At 42.2% G+C, this 20,565-nt stretch overlaps 1 protein-coding gene across 1 annotated transcript in view; it reads left to right on the top strand.

Annotated features, from left to right (window-relative positions):
- Window positions 1-20,033, top strand: part of LOC141111652 (inactive hydroxysteroid dehydrogenase-like protein 1) — a 45,483-nt gene extending 25,450 nt beyond the window's left edge. Inside the window, exon 4 of the mRNA XM_073603806.1 lies at window positions 19,881-20,033. Coding sequence (XP_073459907.1) covers window positions 19,881-19,982 — 102 coding nt within the window. The 3' untranslated portion in view covers window positions 19,983-20,033. The remainder of the gene's footprint in view (window positions 1-19,880) is intronic.
- The last annotated feature ends 532 nt before the right edge of the window (window positions 20,034-20,565 follow it).

The following is a 20,565-nucleotide window of genomic DNA, read 5'->3' as shown; positions in this document are numbered from 1 at the left end:
CACCAGGATGTTTCTGGTGGGCGGAGGGCTCTTCCTATGTTGGTCCCGCCCCTAGCTGCACATCACTAGGCTTTCTCACGCCGCCCGCACGGCCAGTGTACTGTGCGTCCTGCGGAGGGGGAGATGTCAACCCCGCCTCCCTCCTCCAGTGTGGTATGCATACTCCACCTTCTCTCCCTGTAGCTTGGAACGCAAGCACATCGGAGTGCGTTCCTCTTGATCACAGACACACTGCAGTGACCGGCCGCGGTGCAGCGGATGCGGAGGTACTTCACAGGCCCTGACCCCCACAATACTAAGTGTAAGTACATGCACACTTCCATCCACTGTGTACATTCTGAGATTTGAAGAGTGAGGTTTTGAAGTGTGACTCTCACCCACTAAGATGTGTAATGTCTACTGTGATTTATATCTGGCAGTATGATTGGTAATATTTACTGTGATGTGGTATCTAAAAATACCAGATATACATGTTGCCTTTCAGTCCATATGCACAGTACGCTGCTGTTCACTTCCTATCAAGCTATCTATCAATTGGCTATTTATTAGGTGTTTTTATGTGTATGTATATATGTGTGTGTGTGTATGCATGCACGTGTGTGTGTATATATGGTGTGTACACGTGTCTGCATATGCACTTATGCGTATATGGCGTGCCTGATTAGAGGACCTAGGGAGGTTGCACTGCATAGCTCTGAGGAAGAGGGGATTTTCCCCTCGAAACGCGTTAGCGGATTGCAGCGTCTGTGCGTTCCTCCACGACCCCTGGAAGGTTTCACTCATCCCAAATCGCAGACTGCCACCGGTGCGATTTTATGTTGTGCCTCCTCCACCAATCGCCTGTGAGTTATTTCCTTTACCATTTTTTATTTAATAAATGTTTTAAAAGTTAATGCACAAGGCTGGTGCGCCCTTGTCTTCTTTTTATTTCAGTTTCCACTAGGATCCCCATCCTTGAGGGCAGCAAGGCCTGTGCTTACCTACTACATATGGTGATCCACCTGTGCGCAGGAGTTGCTTTTTTCTCTTTTGCAACCGCAGGAGAAATACAGGCTGCTCTCCAAAAAGACGGTGTGGTTGTTTTTAACCACTTACACCCTGTTCCAAATTATTATGCAAATTCTATTTCAGTGTCACAAAGATTAAATATTTTGTTTTTCAGTTTAACTCATGGATGGCATTGTGTCTCAGGGCTCTTTTGATCACTAAAAACAATCTCCACACCTGTGATAATTAGACTGCCAGGTGAGCCCAATTAAAGGAAAAACTACTAAGGGAGGGTGTTCCACATTATTAAGCAGAGCACCGTTTTCAAGCAATATGGGAAAGAAAAAGGATCTCTCTGCTGCCGAAAAGAGTGAAATAGTTCAATGCCTTGGACGAGGTATGAAAACATTAGATATTTCATGAAAACTTAAGCATGATCATCGCACTATTAAGAGATTTGTGGCTGATTCAGAGCACAGACGGGTTTCACGCAGATAAAGGCACATTGAGGAAGATTTCTGCCAGATCCATGCATCGGATCAAGAGGGCAGCTGCTAAAACACCATTACATAGCAGCAAACAGATATTTGAAGCTGCTGGTGCCTCTGGAGTCCCACAGACATCAAGGTGTAGAGTCCTCCAGAGTCTTGCAAGTGTGCATAAACCTTCCATTCGACCACCACTAACCAATGCTCACAAGCAGAAATGGCTGCATTGGGCAGAAAAATAAATGAAGACTAATTTTCAAACAGACCTGTTCACTGATCAGTGCCATGCAACAATGAATGGTCCAGATGGATGGAGTAGTGGATGGTTGTTGGACAGCCACCCTGTTCCAACAAGGCTGCGACGTCAGCAAGGCAGTGGTGGAGTCATGTTTTGGGCCAGAATCATGGGAAGAGAGCTGCTCGGCCCCTTTAGGGTCCCCGAAGGTATAAAGATGACGTCTGCAAAGTATGTGGAGTCCCTGACTGACCACTTCCTTCCCTGGTACAGAAGGAAGAACTATGCTTTCTGTAATAAAATCATCTCCATGCATGACAATGCACCATCTCATGCTGCAAAGAATACCTCTGCATCAATGGCTGCTATCGGGATAAAAGGAGAGAAAGTCATGGTGTGGCCTCCATCCTCTCCTGACCTCAATCCTATTGACAACCTTTGGAGCATCCTCAAGTAAAAGATCTATGAGGGTGGGAGGCAGTTTACATCCAAACAGCAGCAACAAATTCAAGCAAAAACTCACAAGTTCAATGGATGCAAGACTTGTGTATTTGCTATCAAATAAGGGGTCCTATGTTAAAATGTAATGGTCAGTGACCTGTCAAAATGTTTAAAAAGTTAAAATGTTGTTCAAAGTTTGATTGAAATAACTTTTGTTTTCAATAAATATGCTGCAAACACAACAAATGACAATTTTCAGTTCTTTACAACCTATAAAGTGTTTTGAAACGTACTGTGCGTAATAATTTGGAACAGTGCATTGTAAGTTTTTTATTTTGAAAAAAAAAAACTTATTAGGAGGCTTGTTCAATAAAATTTGAAATGTACTCTTAATAGTTGATAACATGAGGATTTTGCTGACTGTTGTTTACATCAATTATTTAGCATAATAATTTGGAACAGGGTGTAAAGACCAGGCCTCTTTTTCAGACTCGGTGTTAACAAGTTAAAAACCAAGTTTTTTTGCTAGAAAATTACTTGGAACCCCCAAACATTATGCATTTTTTTCTAACACCCTAGAGAATGAAATGGCGGTCATTGCAATACTTTTTGTCACACCGTATTTGCGCAGCAGTCTTACAAGCGCACTTTTTTTTTAGAAAAAATTCACTTTTTTGAATAAAAAAATAAGACGACAGTAAAGTTAGCCCAATTTTTTTTATAATGTGAAAGATAATGCTACGCCGAGTAAATTGATACCCAACATGTCACGCTTCAAAATTGTGCCCGCTCGTGGAATGGCGTCAAACTTTTACCCTTAAATCTCCATAGGCGATGTTTAAAAAATTCTATAGGTTGCATGTTTTGTGTTTTATAGAGGAGGTCTAGGGCTAGAATTATTGCTCTCGCTCTAACGATTGTGGCACTACCTCACATGTGCGGTTTGACCACAGTTTTCATATGCGGACGCTACTCACGTATGCATTTGCTTCTGCGCGCGAGCTTGTCAGGAGGGGGCGCTTTAATTTAAAAAAAATCTTATTTATTTTACTTGATTTTATTTATTTTTTCACTGTTTTTAAAAAAAATTGGGTCACTTTTTTATTCCTATTACAAGGAATGTAAACATCCCTTGTAATAGAAAAAAAGCATGACAGGTCCTCTTAAATATGAGATCTGGGGTCAAAAAGACCTCAGATCTCATATTTTGACTTAAATGCAAAAAAAAATAAATAAAAAAATTGGCATTTGAAAAAAATGACAACAGAAAAATGTGCCTTTAAGACGTATGGGCGACCACCATTATCCTAAACAGGACCGCCGGCTCAGAAGATGGATACCTCGAATGTGGCAGCAGCTGCTGCTGCCGTTACTGAGATATCCCTCTTTAAACTGCCAACGTATATGTACAGGAGCCGGTCGGCAAGTGGAGCACAATTCAACGATACATTAAAAAAGAGCTGCATGGTTGAGCTGCCAGAAGGAAGCTTTTACTGCACCAATGCCACAAAAAAGCCAGTGAAGCATGTCAAGGTGTTGGCCATATTGTAACCAGGCTTTTTGTGGAACTTGTACAGTAAAGGCTTCTTTCTGACAACTTGACCATGCAGCTATTTTTTTGTTCAAGTATCATCATATTGTGCTCCTTAAAAACAACCACACCATCTTTTTCCAGAGCAGCCTGTATTTCTCCTGAGGTTAGCTGTGGGTTTTTCTTTGTATCCCGAACAGTTCCTGTGGCAGTTGTGGCTGAAATCTTTCTTGATCTACCTGACCTTGGCTTGGTATCAAGAGATCCCCAAATTTTCCACTTCTTAAGTGATTGAACAGTACTGACTGGCATATTCAAGGCTTTGGATATCCCTTTCCATCTTTGAAAGTTTCATTACCTTGTTACGTAGGTCTTTTGACTGTTCTTTTCTACCTCCTCATGGCTCAGTGTCTAGCCTGCTTAGTGCATCCATGTGAGAGCTAACAAACTTATTGAATATTTATACACAGACATTAATTGTGATTTAAAAAGCCGCAAATGAAAAGAACCTTTAATTGCCATTTTAACCTGTGTGTGTGCCACCTTCTGTGTCTGTACCGAGTCCAAACATTCCAGGGTATGTAAACTTTTTGATCAGGGTCATTTGGGTAGTTTCTGTTGTCATTATGATTCAAAAAGTGTAAACGCAGTTGATTGGATAATAAATGGCTTCAGCCAAACACTAACCATGAGTGAAAGAAATGTTTTTGTGTTATCACTCATATTATCTGAAAAATGGCCAAGAAATCATAAAGTACCGTATTTATCAGCGTATAACACGCACCCCAAGTTTAGGAGGGAATTTTAAGGAAAAAAAACTTACATTAAAAGGCCCATCATTGCAGCCTTCTCAGTGCAGCCTTGCCCCAGTGCAGCCTTGTCAGTGCAGCCTTGCCCCAGTGCAGCCTTGCCCCAGTGCAGCCTTGTCAGTGCAGCCTTGTCAGTGCAGCCTTGCCCCAGTGCAGCCTTGCCCCAGTGCAGCCTTGCAGCTCGCAGTTTGAAAATGGCACCGCTCCCCTGCGATCCTGTGATCCCCTGCGACCTGAGCTTCAAAATCGCCGACCGCGATTTGAAAATGGCGCCGCTGGCGCCGAAATACACAGAGCCGGTCCTCGGCTCTTCTCGGCGGCTCTCGTTCCCTTTCGGCTCCACTCGTAGTCCCGCCCGGGATGGGCGTGACTGTGAGCGGAGCTATCCGAACCTAGCCGAGTACACTCGGCTAGGTTCGGGCGGCGCTCGAGTGAAGCCGAAAGTGGGCGAGAAGAGCCGAGGACCGGCTCTGTGTATTTCGGCGCTGGCGGCGCCATTTGCAAATCGCGGTCGGCGATCTTAAAGCTCAGGATCGCAGGGGATCAGCGTATAACACGCACCCGCGATTTTCCCCTGATTTTAAGGGGAAAAAAGTGTGTGTTATACGCCGATAAATACGGTATGTAAACATATGAGCACAACTGTATACTGTTCTTTCTGCCTGGAAACTTGAGAACATCCATGGCATCCAAAAAAGTGTCCCTCTATGTAAAAAGCAATTTTAGACCAGCTAGAAAACGGCGATAGTGAATTAGAATCACTTGCAGTATTGAGCGATAGTGATTTGTGGGGAAATTCATCATCAGACACTGACAGTGACAATAGCGACGATTCTGCGTCTGAGCTAATATCAGTGTTTTTGATTTACAGTAAAACCTTGGATTGCGAGCCATTGGATTGCGAGCATAATTAGTTCCGGAAACATGCTTGTAATCCAAAGCACTTGTATATCAAAGTGAACTTCCCCATAAGAAATAATGGAAACTCAGGTGATTAGTTCCACAACCATTTATTCATAGGTCATTCAGTTTATAGTCCATATAAAAATATTATAGCAATGTGATAGGTTGTGTATCCATAAAATGTCCATCCACAAATGGCAGCCTCCACAAAGGGATTGGAAACGATGATTAAAACAGGCACATCTAAGTATGCAGGCATCTGGGGTAAAGCTGTCCACATAGACCATCCTGCGCACCGCCGCCTTTTACCACTGTCAGTCTGTAATCGTGACCGGCAAGACTACCCTGAAAGCGAGGCTTCAAGCGCTCATGGAACGCAGCATGGAAATTAATGATGTTGATGGTGGTGTGGAGGACGGTCCATGTGGACAGCTTTACCCCGGGTGCCTGCATACCTTGATTTGCCTGTTTTAATCATCAACCATGTGAGTTGCTAAATGTTGTACCTTCATTAAATGTAACCATATTGCTACACTTAGAGGCACCTCTCTACTCTTTTATACACGATATGTTGAGAGAATCTGTACTTGTAGTTGTGTCTTAGAGCAGTCCTGTTTTTGCACATAACCATGTCAGCATTCACAATTCCTAACCTCCCCCGACCTGCTTCATAAAGCCGTGACAATGCTTTGTCCTTGCTATACATCCCTCAATTACTTTCCAGACCGTCTTATCTCTGTGCAGTTTTCTGATCCCTGCAACAGATAATATCTTTCTTTTTGTCTGAGTTACTGCGTTCATTTTCTGCTTTTGCATTTTCGTCTGATCCTGCTAATTATGCCTTAAATTCTTATACCTATATGCATTTTCATTTGAGTTTAATAACGAGGATTTTAATTAGCATTTTAATGCTTTGGTTCTGCTGTTCTATTTTATATTAAATTGCAGATTCTTTTATTACTCTTGGCTGATGAAAATTCATTACCTCTTCCACTGCTCGACTTCTTGCACAACTATTAATCAAAAGGACAGAGTTTAAGCTGTAGTTATATGCCAGATTTATTACTGTGCAGTTCAGATCATATATAGTTAAACCCACGTGTTTTTTTAAGCTGTGTCTTAGCCCAGTTGGGGACAAAGGAAAATGTCAGTTTTTTCAGTAAAATAATCTTTTTATTATAAAAATAAAATAATAATGTATGCAATATTTCATGTGATTTGACTCTTCTAATGTTGAATAGATAGATATACAGTGTATATATGCAGTATTATATATTATACATAAAGTATATTATAGTTATTTTTCCTTCTTAGAAGGATGTGACACCACCCACTTTACAAAGATATTAGAAGTAGCATATAGATATTCATATGTACTGTGCAAGGTGCATGTTCCTGTATAACACATCCTTCTTGGGCCAATCCTCCATTTTTTATCCCTCTGTAAATGCTGCACGTGATGTACATCTCTGCTCCTCAACTAAGTATTTTTTTACTTTGCTGTGATGCCCGTGTCTGCACATTTATCTGTGTCTAGATAATGTCTACTACTAGTGCAGAGCATTTGAGATTTACCTCAGGTGCCCTCAATTTTTTAGATCTGTCCAATCTTTGCACCGATTTAAGGATTTGATGGATGGAACTGCTGATATATATAGATATACAGTGCGAACGGAAGAATTCAGATCCCATTAAACTTTTCACTCTTTGTTATATTGCAGCCATTTGCTAAAATCATTTAAGTTCATTTTTTTTCCTCAATAATGTACACACAGCACCCCATATTGACAGAAAAACACAGAATTGTTGACATTTTTGCAGATTTATTAAAAAAGAAAAACTGAAATATCACATGGTCCTAAGTATTCAGACCCTTTGCTGTGACACTCATATATTTAACTCAGGTGCTGTCCATTTCTTCTGATCATCCTTGAGATGGTTCTACACCTTCATTTGAGTCCAGCTGTGTTTGATTATACTGATTGGACTTGCTTAGGAAAGCCACACACCTGTCTATATAAGACCTTACAGCTCACAGTGCATGTCAGAGCAAATGAGAATCATGAGGTCAAAGGAACTGCCTGAAGAGCTCAGAGACAGAATTGTGGCAAGGCACAGATCTAGCCAAGATTATAAAAAAAATTCTGCTGCACTTAAGGTTCCTAATAGCACAGTGGCCTCCATAATCTTTACATGGAAGATGTTTGGTACGACCAGAACCCTTCCTAGAGCTGGCCAAACTGAGCTATCGGGGGAGAAGAGCCTTGGTGGGAGAGGTAAATAAGAACCCAAAGATCACTGTGGCTGAGCTCCAGAGACGCAGTCGGGAGATGGGAGAAAGTTTTAGAAAGTCAACCATCACTGCAGCCCTCCACCAGTCGGGGCTTTATGGCAGAGTGGCCCGACAGAAGCCTCTCCTCAGTGCAAGACACATGAAAGCCCGCATGGAGTTTGCTAAAAAACACCTGAAGGACTCCAAGATTGTGAGAAATAAGATTCTCTGGTCTAATGAGACCAAGATAGAACTTTTTGGCCCTAACTCTAAGCGGTATGTGTGGAGAAAACCAGGCACTGCTCATCACCTGTCCAATACAGTCCCTACAGTGAAGCATGGTGGTGGCAGCATCATGCTGTGGGGGTGTTTTTCAGCTGCAGGGACAGGACGACTGGTTGCAATCGAGGGAAAGATGAATGTGGCCAAGTACAGGGATATCCTGGAGGAGAACCTTCTCCAGAGTGCCCAGGACCTCAGACTGGGCCGAAGGTTTACCTTCCAACAAGACAATGACCCTAAGCACACAGCTAAAATAACAAAGGCGTGGCTTCACAACAACTCCGTGACTGTTCTTGAATGGCCCAGCCAGAGCCCTGACTTAAACCCAATTGAGCATCTCTGGAGAAACCTAAAAATGGCTATCCACCAACGTTTACCATCCGACCTGACAAAACTGGAGAGGATCTGCAAGGAGGAATGGCAGAGGATCCCCAAATCCAGGTGTGAAAAACTTGTTGCATCTTTCTCCAAAAAGACTCATGGCTACATAGTTACATAGTTAGTAAGGCTGAATAAAGACACCAGTCCATCAAGTTCAACCTGAGCAAGTGTGGGTGCGTGTCTACAACTATCCCTATTTTTATTTAAGGTACCCATATAGCACTGTGTCAACTTTTTCACGCAGCGCTCCACACATATATCGCACACTCACATCAATCCCTACCCTCAAGGAGCCCACAATCCAAGGTCCCTAACATTCAAATACTAGGGCCAATTTTGGACAGAAGCCAATTAACCTAAGAGCATGTCTTTGGAGTGTGGGAGGAAACCCATGCAGGCACAGGGAGAACATGCAAACTCCAGGCAGGTAGTGTCGTGGTTGGGATTTGAACCAGCGACCCTTCTTACTGCTAGGCGAGAGTGCTACTCACTACACCACTGTGCTGGCTGTATTAGATCAAAAGGGTGCTTCTACTAAATACTGAGCAAAGGGTCTGAATACTTAGGACCATGTGATATTTCAGTTTTTCTTTTTTAATAAATCTGCAAAAATGTCAATTCTGTGTTTTTCTGTCAATATGGGGTGCTGTGTGTATATTAATGAGGAAAAAAATGAACTTAAATGATTTTAGCAAATGGCTGCAATATAACAAAGAATAAAATATTTAAGGGGGTCTGAATACTTTCTGTCCCCACTGTAGAGAGATATATATATATATATAATATATAATCTCTGTGCTGCTGAGGGACTGAGGAACCATTGTCATAGGCATGGACAGGACATCCTGAGACTTGTAGTTCCACAGAGATCAGAACACATTAGGTTTGTTATTTGTGAACATGCACTTTAAGTGATAATACCTTGCGTAGATCTTCTCTGAGTTATGGATTTAAGTGATATTGAACCCAAAGGCAAACCTATAAGATATTGCATTATTTCAGTCCCTACACGTGATGACTATTTGTTTTTTATTTTTTTAGGCTTTCTTAGAGCCTGGTGTAGCGCCAGCATTTTTGCTTATTGATGTAGTACAATGTTAACTTATGAACAGTATTATATTTTAATATGTGGCACCATCTAGTAGCCAAATTTTGTGAATGGACTTTATTTTATTTTCCTTTTTCAAGAATGTGAGAATATGACAGGAAGTGACTGTTGTTTACTTTTCATATTAACTTACCTACCCAGCATGCCGTGTAATTTACCTAGCAGGACTCCGTACTGAATTGCATGCTGGGTAGGTTATAAAAAGGCTCTGCGCAGCCATCTTGGGTCTCTTCTGAACGCGTGGCCTGCCTGGGAGGATCTGTGTGAGGTATCCAGAGGAGCGCGGCCTACACCCATTGCGGAGCGTCCCGATCAGCGATCCTGTTGCACTTCAGTGAGGTGGACAGACGTGAGACAGAACTGGGAAGGATCCAGAGAAGCCCGTCGGAGCCACCTGAAGGCCTCGGAACATCTAGCTGAGTGGAGCGGAGCGGCGTAGCAGTATTTGCTGAGAAGAAACAGGACCGCGTGCACCGGAGCAGAACTGTTCTACCTTGCATACTTGGTTGGGTGAGAGGGCTGCTGCCCAAAGTTTCATTGATGCACTTTCACACATTTGCATCTATAACATAGAGCTGCTGGGACCTGTAGTCCCACAGAAGAGATTTAAAGAATTAAAGACGGAGTTTAATATAGGCCCCAAGCCTATCCTTCACTACAATTCTAACATTGTGTTATACCAAGTTACGTGTACCGGAGACAGTTGCAGTGCTGCCGCATTACAATAATAGTTTAACACCCATATTGCTTTGACCCAGGTTTGTTAACCACTGGATTACAATTTAACCTACACATAGCTAGCAGAAGACAGAAGAAAAAAAGGACTGCCTCTTTTAACGCAAGGCCTTACATTTTATTGTTCTGTAGAGGTATTGTAATATAAAGCAGTGGAAGCTCCCTAGGAATTGTACTATGCTTTATTAAAATAGTAATTGTCTCTTTTAAGACAAACAGAGCATGCTGAGAGTGGGACAGTGCACATAGTGAAGTGAGTTTCACTCTGCCATGGGTCCCATTTTATAGACGCACTTCTAAAAGGTTAAGTTCACAACTTTTATTTGTGCAGTACTGTTGTGAATTAAATCTGTTGGCTGTCACACTACGTTGGTCTGACTGTACAACTGCTGTAATCATTATCTTGAAGCAGATACAGTAAAATCTTATTCTTGTTTAAGTATTATTGTGTGGAGTGCTGTTTTCTTTTGAATAGCAGATCAAGTGGAGAGTTGGAGATTAAAGGTAAAGACAAAAGGTATAATATATATGATATTGTGGAATTGTCTTTAAGTTCCTGCTGCATACTAGCATTACACCACAGCTGTGTCAAGGGGACTGAGTCACATTAAGGGGGCGTGATAGAGTACAGGCCCAAATCAAAATATCAGCAGCTCCTTCGGGGGTCAGTGCTACACAGGTATATGATGTGCAGAGCCCTGTGTATAATGTACAGCCTGGTATATGATGTGCAGAGCCCGGTGTAAAATGTACAGCCTTGTATATGATGTACAGAGCCCGGTGTATAATGTACAGCCTGGTATATGATGTGCAGAGCTGTGTATATAATGTACAGCCTGGTATATGATGTGCAGAGCCCTGTGTATAATGTACAGCCTGGTATATTATGTGCAGAGCCCTGTGTATAATGTAAAGCCTTGTATATGATGTACAGAGCCCGGTGTATAATGTAGAGCCTGATATATGATGTGCAGAGCTCTGTATATAATGTACAGGTATGGGTATATATATAGTGTAGCGCTAGTTTTAGATCATAAAAAAGTTTAAAGTAGCGAAAAACAAATGTATCCAACCGTTTGTTTAGACCACCATAGATTCAAATAATACAAAAAAGGATTTCGATGAATATCTATTTGCCTAAAAACTGAGGACCAATAAAGAGTCACAATCAGGTGGTGGTGTCCGTATACTGCGTAAGTGGGTTGAGAGAGGCAATATACAATAAAAAGGGTCAGGAAAAATGAATACATCCAACCATTTTGTTCATAACATCATATGTTCAAAGTAATACTGAAAAGCATTTCAATAAGTATCTGTTTGTATAGAAACTGAAGACACAATAGAAAGTCCCAAATAGATGGTAGTGTCTATACACCACATAGATAGGTTGAAAGGAGGTGGTACACAATGATAGAATCCCCCATATGGAAGCAATGCAGGCTTACCGGAACCGTTGGACTCACAGAGGCATATATCTCCTGAGTCAGAAATGCTTGTGTTGCCACCGGGCAATGGAATGAAGTCTCCCGATGGACCAATATGGACTCCGGATGCTATTTCCAAGGCTCCCGACAAAATTCTTTCATGTATAACCAGATTTTGTAGTGGCTCATAGAAAGTAAAAAAGGGGCCACATAGTATAATACCGTTTTTATAAGGTAAATTTATTAAGATAAACACTTACATTTTCCATAATAAAAAGCGCTTAAAATAAAACTGGTGGCAGGCAGTGGAGTCTCCCGACGCGTTTCGTCTACTCAGACTTCATCTGGGGTACCTTGCCACTGCTGCCATACTCACTTATATATCTACCAAGACCCCCTTTAATGAGAATCCGGCATGTGCCACTTGTTTGCTTGCACTTCCGGGTATCACCAAAATGGCGGCCCCGCGTGCGTTCCAGGCCTCTTTTTAATGGCTTCTATGCGTTCCAGCCTTCCCTCGTTGAAAGAATAAGAAATAAATATGCCCATTGACTATAAAGTTTCCGAATCTTATAAAAATTAGATATCAGTAATGATGTATATAGTTAAAATATAAAAAAGATGATGTTAATCAAAGAAAAATCATCCGGACCTCTCACAGGAAGTGAGTGGAACCGGATGACCGCTCCTCCTGACGTGTATAGCGTCAACTTCCGCCCGAGTGGAACGCAAAAGCTAAGCGGCCGTCCGCCGCATGCGTGCCACGCCTCGGTGTAGCGGTAGGCATGGCGCGATGTCGTCACCAGCGGTCCGCTCTGTCGACACGCCCCCCGCTTGGGAAATGACGCTCCACTGTACAGCACATCCACTGTGTACTGTGGAAATAGACAGCTATGTATAGAAAGTAGCTCAATATTCATTCAAAATATTCAAAAAAACAAATGAAATCCTTCATTATAGGACTAATCCTACTAGGGTTGTGAAGGTGAAAAAAAATTAATTGATTTAATAACGGTGCAAAAAAAATATTATTATAATAACAAATAGTGATATATCTGCATGTTAGTAGCAGGTGCATGTGTTGCACTAAAGCAATAGTATTAGTGTATGTATTTGTGGATTATCACCCACGTGTATCCAGTGTGACTAGTATGACTGTGTACTTTATGTGCAATGTAAATTAAAGGAGAAAAAATGTGATTCCAAACCAGTGAAAAAATATTGGATGTAATGATACCAGAAGTCTCCCAAATTTTATATTCCTAGACATTGTACAAAGAGATATAGATATAAAAACCTTATGAGTTGCAAAATCGCAAAGGGTATAAGCCCAAGACGGATTCTCAATAAGGGGCTCGTATTAAACAAAATTACATACACCATAGAAAATAAAATTCCAAAGAGATAAAAATAAACATCAGATAATAACATATACACAAATACACACAAGAATGGATTTCTTACGTGTAGTGTGTAGTCATCTGAATGGATGTATCTAGTCCCACCAACTTGTAGACCTTAAAATTCATTGGTAAAGATATTTCAAATATTTAGGTGATGTTTGTTTCCCTATATGAAAAAAGCTTAGTCTCACTACTTGTAAGCTTTATTAATGGAGGCATTAATCTCTAGAACCAAGTTTAATCCTGCCCGTTCTAAGATTCATTAATGAAGGCGTTAATATCTAGATCCACATTCATACCCCTTGGGTGAAGGGACCGTAGCTCATGGATCCAGAACATTTCTAAACGAGAAACGCCTCTAGTTAAGGCCCCACCTCTCCATGGAGGGGTGTATTTATCAATTATCATAAATAATGAGCCAGTGGGGTCGCTATTATGAACCTCTTTATAGTGTCTCGGGACACTATGTTTTGAGTCTCGGCTTTTAATGAGACTGATATGTTCACTCACTCTTTTCGTGAAGGTTCTAGTTGTTCGACCCACATATTGTTTGCCACATGGGCAAACAATTAAGTACACGATATATCTGGTATTACATGTACAAAAGGGTTTGATAGTATACCTCTTCCCTGTAACTGTCGAAGTAAATTCCATTAATTTTCTTCTTATTGGTATGTTGTGTCGGCACATGACACACTTTTTACAGGGATAGAACCCTGTCCAATCGTGAAAAAAGGATGGACGTGCTGGAGGGTTAATAATATTGGGTGCTACCTGTCCCTGCAGGGATGGTGCTCCCCTAAAGATAATCTTAGCTTGTTCCGGCAATATCTTTCCCAAGACATTGTCCTGTCTTAATACTCCCCAATGTTTTCTCATGATACTCTTGATTTGTTTATGTTGTATCGAGTATGTGGTGGACAATGCCCATTTATAAGTGGTATCTGGATCTCTTTTTTGTTTAGTTACTAAAAGAGTATTTCTGTCTATGTTGGTCACTCTTTGAAGCTCGGTGTCCAAATCTGCTTGGTTGTACCCTTTGTCCAAAAATCTCTGTTTCAAGACCTCTGCTTGTGAAATGAATGTATCCACATCGGTACAATTCCTACGAAGCCTTAGAAATTGGCTCCGAGGGACGGCATTAAGCCAGGAGCTGTGCTGGCAGCTATCTCTGGGGATAAAACTGTTTCGGTCCATTGATTTAAAGTAGGTATTAAACTTGAATTGACCATCAACAATTTTAATTTCTAAATCCAGAAAATGTATCCCTGTTTTGCTGGCTTCGTATGTAAGAGAAATGCCTCTGTTGTTAGAGTTCAGATCCTCAAAAAAGTTTGCTAAAGTCTCAAAAGTACCACTCCATAGGAGGAGGATGTCGTCTATATATCTTGCCCACAACACCAATGATGTGGTGCGGTGGGTATAGACGACATCCTCCTCCCACTTGGCCATAAAGAGGTTCGCAAGGCTTGGAGCGAACTTTGCTCCCATGGCTACGCTGCGCTGTTGAAGATAGTAGCGCTGGTTAAACCAAAAATAGTTATGTTCCGTTGCGAATTCTAGAAGCTCTATCACGTAATCACTCTGAAAGGATGCCAAAGACTGCTCCTGATTTAGAAAGTGTCTAACTGCTTCTATGCCTCTTTGATGTGGTATGCATGTATACAGGGATGCCACATCTGCTGTAGCTAAGATGTAGCCATCCCGTACGTTCACACCTTCCAGGAGTTTGATTGTGGAACCTGTGTCCTTCAAAAAGGAAGGTGTTTTTTTAACCACAGGTTGTAAATAAAAGTCAATATATTTGCCAATTCGTGAGGTGATGGAATTAATGCCACTCACGATGGGCCTACCTGGAGGGCAGATCGGATTTTTGTGGATCTTTGGCAAGAAGTAAATAGTGGGAATTCTGGGTGCTTTAGGTATCATGAATGCTTTTTCTTTTTTATTTAAAATTCCACGGTCATATCCTTTCTTTATCAATTTTTGAAGTTGTTTTTTAGATATGTTGGTGGGATTATTGGCAAGTTCAGTGTAGGTACCTGGTTCGTTTAAGATCCGGTACATTTCCTCCTCATACTTATCCTTATCTAGAATCACTATACCCCCTCCTTTGTCTGCCGGGCGGACAACTATGTTTTTCCATGTGCACAGAGACTGCAACCCCTTTTTTGATATTGGGGGGTGTCTTATGCGTTTCTCAGGTAGTTTCACAAGGTCATCTAATACCAGATCTCTGAAGATTTTAACGGCAGGTGGTGCCATAGGGACAGGGGGGGTAAATAAATAAGGTTTAGAGAGTCCGGAGTGCACAGTCCCTGAAGTGGCTGCTGGACAATCCGTCCTCATAGGATTAGTAACAAGATATCTCTGTATATTGATTTTGCGTATATATTTATGGACATCTATATACGTATAGAATTTGTTTAATTTGTTTGGTGGGGCATATTTCAGGCCTTTGTCTAGTACTGATATTTCTCCCGGGGAGAGTGGCTGGGTGCCTAAATTGAATATACCTTGCCCTGCTACACTCTTTTTCTCTTTTCTCCTCTGTAATTTCCTGCCTCCCCGACATCCTCTCTTAGGTCTGGACCTCGTTTTTTGGTGTGGCGGTCCTCGCGAAAACCCTGGTTGCCATAGGTGTTCGGACCATATGTGTATGGATGGTCTCTATAATCACCCCCCCTGTCACTAGAGCTATGTACGTCTCTAAGGGGTGAATACCGGTTATGGGTGGGGAATGGAGAAGGAGGGTAGCGGTAATATGAGTTTTCCCCATAGTTGGGATCATGCCCTGTCCCTTGTCCCCCCAAAGGGTGGCGAGATGACTGATCCTCATAATCTCGGTGAGGCAAACTCTCATATTCACGAAGAAGGCGAACATCCGAATAATGGTTATTGCCCCTGAAGTTGCCTCTACTTCCACGTTTGCCCCTATAGTTGCCTCTACCTCTCGAAGATGGTCTGGGGGTTTGTGGACTAAAATGTCGTATTCTAGATTGTGATGAGTATGACACCCCTCTTTGTCTTTCTTGGCTTCTAGATGTTCGACCCCCATTCGAACTGGATGGAGGGGCTCGGGTAGTCGAAGCTACCTGTGTATGTGCTGATGGATTGACCTCCATATCATTAGTTGAAGATTCCGTGGAGGGGGCAACCTTAAATAATTTCTGCCAACTAAAGACATTATTTGTTTTATAATCTCCTATATCTCTAGAATATTTTTTCTGTTTTTTGTATTTTTGTTCTCTGTCTTCCTTTTCCAAATGATTAATAATGTACAGCCTGGTATATGATGTACAGAGCCCTGTGTATAATGTAGAGCCTGGTATAGGATATGCAGAGCCCGGTGCATAATGTAGAGCCCAGTGTATAATGTAGAGCATGGTATATGATGTACAGAGCTCTGTGTATAATGTAGAGCCTGATATATGATGTACAGAGCCCTGTGTATAATTAATGTACAGCCTGGTATATGATGTACAGAGCCCTGTGTATAATGTACAGCCTTGTATATGATGTGCAGAGCCCTGTGTATAATGTACAGCCTTGTATATGATGTACAGAGCCCAGTGTATAATGTACAGCCTGGTATATGATGTACAGAGCCCTGTGTATAATGTAGAGCCTGGTATATGATATGCAGAGCTCTGTATATAATGTACAGCCTGGTATATGATGTACAGAGCCCGGTGTATAATGTAGAGCCCAGTGTATAATGTAGAGCCTGATATATGATGTGCAGAGCCCCGTGTATAATGTACAGCCTGGTATATGATGTACTACAGGAGACTGAGTGGGTGGATTCTAAAAGGTGTGGGGCTTGTAAGAAGTGGGAGGGGTCAAAAAGGAAGGGCGGGGTCTGGCGCCCCACCATCTTAAAATTTCACCAGCCACCACTGCAGGTGAGGATTATAGTAGGTACAAATATGGAAAGAGTGCAACATACCACAACACGCACACATATACTAGTCTTTAATAGTATGACTGTAGCCACATCAGACCATAAGAGTACTAAAAAAATCTCAAAGGGCCTGTTCACACTAGTGCATTGCCGTAATGCACATTAAAACACGTATTTTTGCAATGCACCTGCTCTATTTGCGTTGTGATGTCATTCACTGTGAATGACACCCGTATACCCCAATATACCTCAATGCATATAAAGTGCCTTATGGTGCTAAAAAAGGGTAATTTTATTATTTTTCATCCAGTGTAATCCATTGACAACATAAAGTATGAGCTGCCTTAAAGTGGTATTAAGCCCCAAACCAAAAAGATTATATTTTAAAGCTTCCCAATTAAATGCCATGGCTGCATTAGTTTTCTTTTTTCGCATTTTTTTTTTACCTGGGGATCTGGCCAGTAACACACTTGTCTTAAGTTGTCTACACCAGTGGCGGCTGGTGCTCAATTCTCTTGGGGGGGCAGCCCGCAGCCTCCCCCTGGCAGCCCACAGCCTCCCCCTGGCAGCCAGCCACATATCGCACAATTGTCATACAACTGGGTGGGCTCACCCTTTTTGAAGCCAATTAGAGCCTCATGCTCTAATCATGTGCTTAAAAAAAAAAAGAAAAAGAAACCAATTGGAATCCATGCGTCCGGCAGCCTGCATGTAGATTAGAGACCGGACGCATGGATTAGGGGGGCGGCACCCCTGCGCCCTGAATGAGCAGCCACCACTGGTCTACAGGATGGCGAAGCAACGGAGTCACCTGTGGTCAGCAGCATTGTTAACCACTTATACATCTTCCTGCCCAGACCAATTTTCAGCTTTCAGCGCTGTCGCAGTTTGAATGACAATTGCGCGGTCATCCATCACTGTACCCAAACTAAATTTTTATCATTTTGTTCCCACAAATAGAGCTTTCTTTTGGTGGTATTCGATCACCTCTGCGGTTTTTATTTTTTGCTAAACAAATAAAAAAAACGAAAATTTTGAAAAAAAATAAAAGTTTTGATTTTGTTTCTGTTAAAATTAGTAAATAAGTAAGTTTTCTCTTTTCTCTTTCACTGATGGGTACTGATAAGGTGGCACTGACAGGCACTGATAAGGCAGCACCGATAAGGTGGCACCAATGAGTGGGCACTGATATGTGGCACTGATGGGCACTGGTAGGCAGCACTGATGGGTGGCACCGATATGCAGCAATGATGGGCACTGATGGTCACTCATGGGTGGCACTGGTGGGCACTGATAGGCGACACTAATGGGCACTGAAAGGCTGCAAAGATGGGTTCTTATGGGTGGCACTGATTGGCACTGATAGGCGGCACTGCTGGGCACTGATAGGCGGCCCTGATGGGCACTGATAGGCATCCCTGGTGGCACTGGCAGTGGTAGGCATTGTGCGTGGGCACTGATTGGCAGCTGCCTGGGCATTGATTGGCAGCTGCCTGGGCACAGATTGGTATTTCCCTGGGGGTCTAGGGGACATACCTGGATGTAGTCCAGTGCGGATGGCTTCCCTGGTGGTCCTGGGTGGGATCCGAGGGGGGGGGCTGCATATTTGCCAACATTGCAAAAAAAATATGTGGGACACTTTTTTTGGCTGTAGACGGAGCCGTATAATAATTAGGGGGTGGGGCATGTGTTTGTAGGCGTGGCTTAGCAATAAAAATAAAACTGTGAAGCGTGCCGCGGCGAAAAATGGACGTGGTTTACGCAAAATAGTGGGCGTGGCTTAATTGGGCATGGCTCAAAGGGGTGTGGTTAGAGTCTGAGATGTATAAGGGATGGAGAGGAAAAGGGGGAGAGAGGAATGAAGCAGCCCCAGATCCTACACAACAATAGAAATATGTGCATTCTAGAAAGTTTAACAATCAGCAGATAAAGATACTCCAAACACCTGGTGTTAGCGCTTCAATCATCCCGGCACCATGATTGTTATGGTGTCAGGATGATTGAAGCGCATTATTTCTATTAGTACATTGTAATATAAAATTAAATCATTCAACTCACCATAATGCCGAATCAGTGGGATCCCTGAGCGTGTCACCTGCCACATCGCCTGCCCCCAGCAGAGTCCGTCCTTGCATCAGGTGCCCCCAGCAGAGTCCGTCCTTGCATCAGGTGCCCCCAGCAGAGTCCGTCCTTGCATCAGGTGCCCCCAGCAGAGTCCGTCCTTGCATCAGGTGCCCCCAGCAGAGTCAGTATAGACCCCCTCAGTGCAGACCCCCCTCCATCAGTGCAGACCCCCTCAGTGCAGACCCCCCTCCATTAATGCAGACCCCCTCAGAGCAGACCCCCCTCCATCAGTGCAGACCCCCTCAGTGCAGACCCCCCTCCATCAATGCAGACCCCCTCAGTGCAGACCCCCCTCCATCAGTGCAGACTCCCCTCCATCAGAGCAGACCCCCCTCCATCAGTGCAGACCCCCCTCCATCAGTGCAGACCCCCTCAGAGCAGACCCCCCTCCATCAGTGCAGACCCCCTCAGAGCAAAACTCAAAACTGTATGACAATGCTATTGAAAGACTGCAACATATGTGTTACTTTTTTGTTTAGCCTTAGTTCCACTTTAATGCTGAATTCCAGGCATATCTTAAACTAATACTAAATGCAGAATGCAGTTATGTATTTATTAAAAACATTATTTTATTTTGACTGCAACTAGTATAAATTTGACTTTGGTCTCTTGTAATCCCCTGTACAGCAGCGATATCCCAGAGACTTGGATAGGGAGGGGCAAGACTTGGGGCCAATCATATGTGCATTTAGCCGTTTGTCTAGAGTTCAGCTTTAAGTGTAAAAGCGTTTCAGACTGTCCATCAGATGTGTATGCAAAAAACAAAATAGATGAGCTTGCATTGCTAAGGAGGAGCTAATCTAGTAGTAGGTTTTTAATTTTTTTTTTTTTTTTTTTCACTTTTTTTCCACAGTTGTTAACTCATTGGATTCCGGAATGGCTCTGGGTATCCATATTAACCTTTATTTGCAACACCGTTCGCATGGCGTGCAATCACAAACCAGTGAAGTTATAAAAATCAACAGATCAAATTTCTCCACTGTTGAACATGTTCAAGATTTGTGAGAGGAACCTTATTCTATACTTATATTTCCTCTTTATATTCCAAAGTATAACACACTCATATTTTCCTTTTTTATAATTATCCATATCTTTAATATCATTATTGGCTCTATTCACTTATTATTACCAAGTACTGCACATATCTTACACTTTTTTTTATTATTTTTTCTATTTTTTTGACCATAGGCCATATTTGTTTATCCCAAGATTGCAATTATATATATATATACATATATATTTTTTTTCTGTGTTGTATTGAACTGCATGAGATTTCTTTTTTGTTTTTTTCTGTAGTATGCTAATATCTACTGGCAGTTTCTGGTCACTGCAACTTATTTACTAATGTGATTTTTGGTATGTTTCTCTTCCCCCTCCCCCTCTGTTTACTGCTAGTTTGGTCCTAGGCGGACCTACAACATTTTTTCCATGTTCCCTCAGTCAGTGTTGGTACTTCGTAGAGACGGGGATTAGGAATGTCATTGTCTCCTTATTTCAAAAGACTGGAAAACATAATCTGTACTGCAATTAGCTGAAGT

This window comes from Aquarana catesbeiana, linkage group LG11 (genome assembly GCF_042186555.1).
Source record: "Aquarana catesbeiana isolate 2022-GZ linkage group LG11, ASM4218655v1, whole genome shotgun sequence".
NCBI classification, from domain to species: Eukaryota; Metazoa; Chordata; class Amphibia; order Anura; family Ranidae; genus Aquarana; species Aquarana catesbeiana.
The sequence above is the reverse complement of the archived record's forward strand: the minus strand, read 5'-3'. Positions and strand labels throughout refer to the sequence as shown.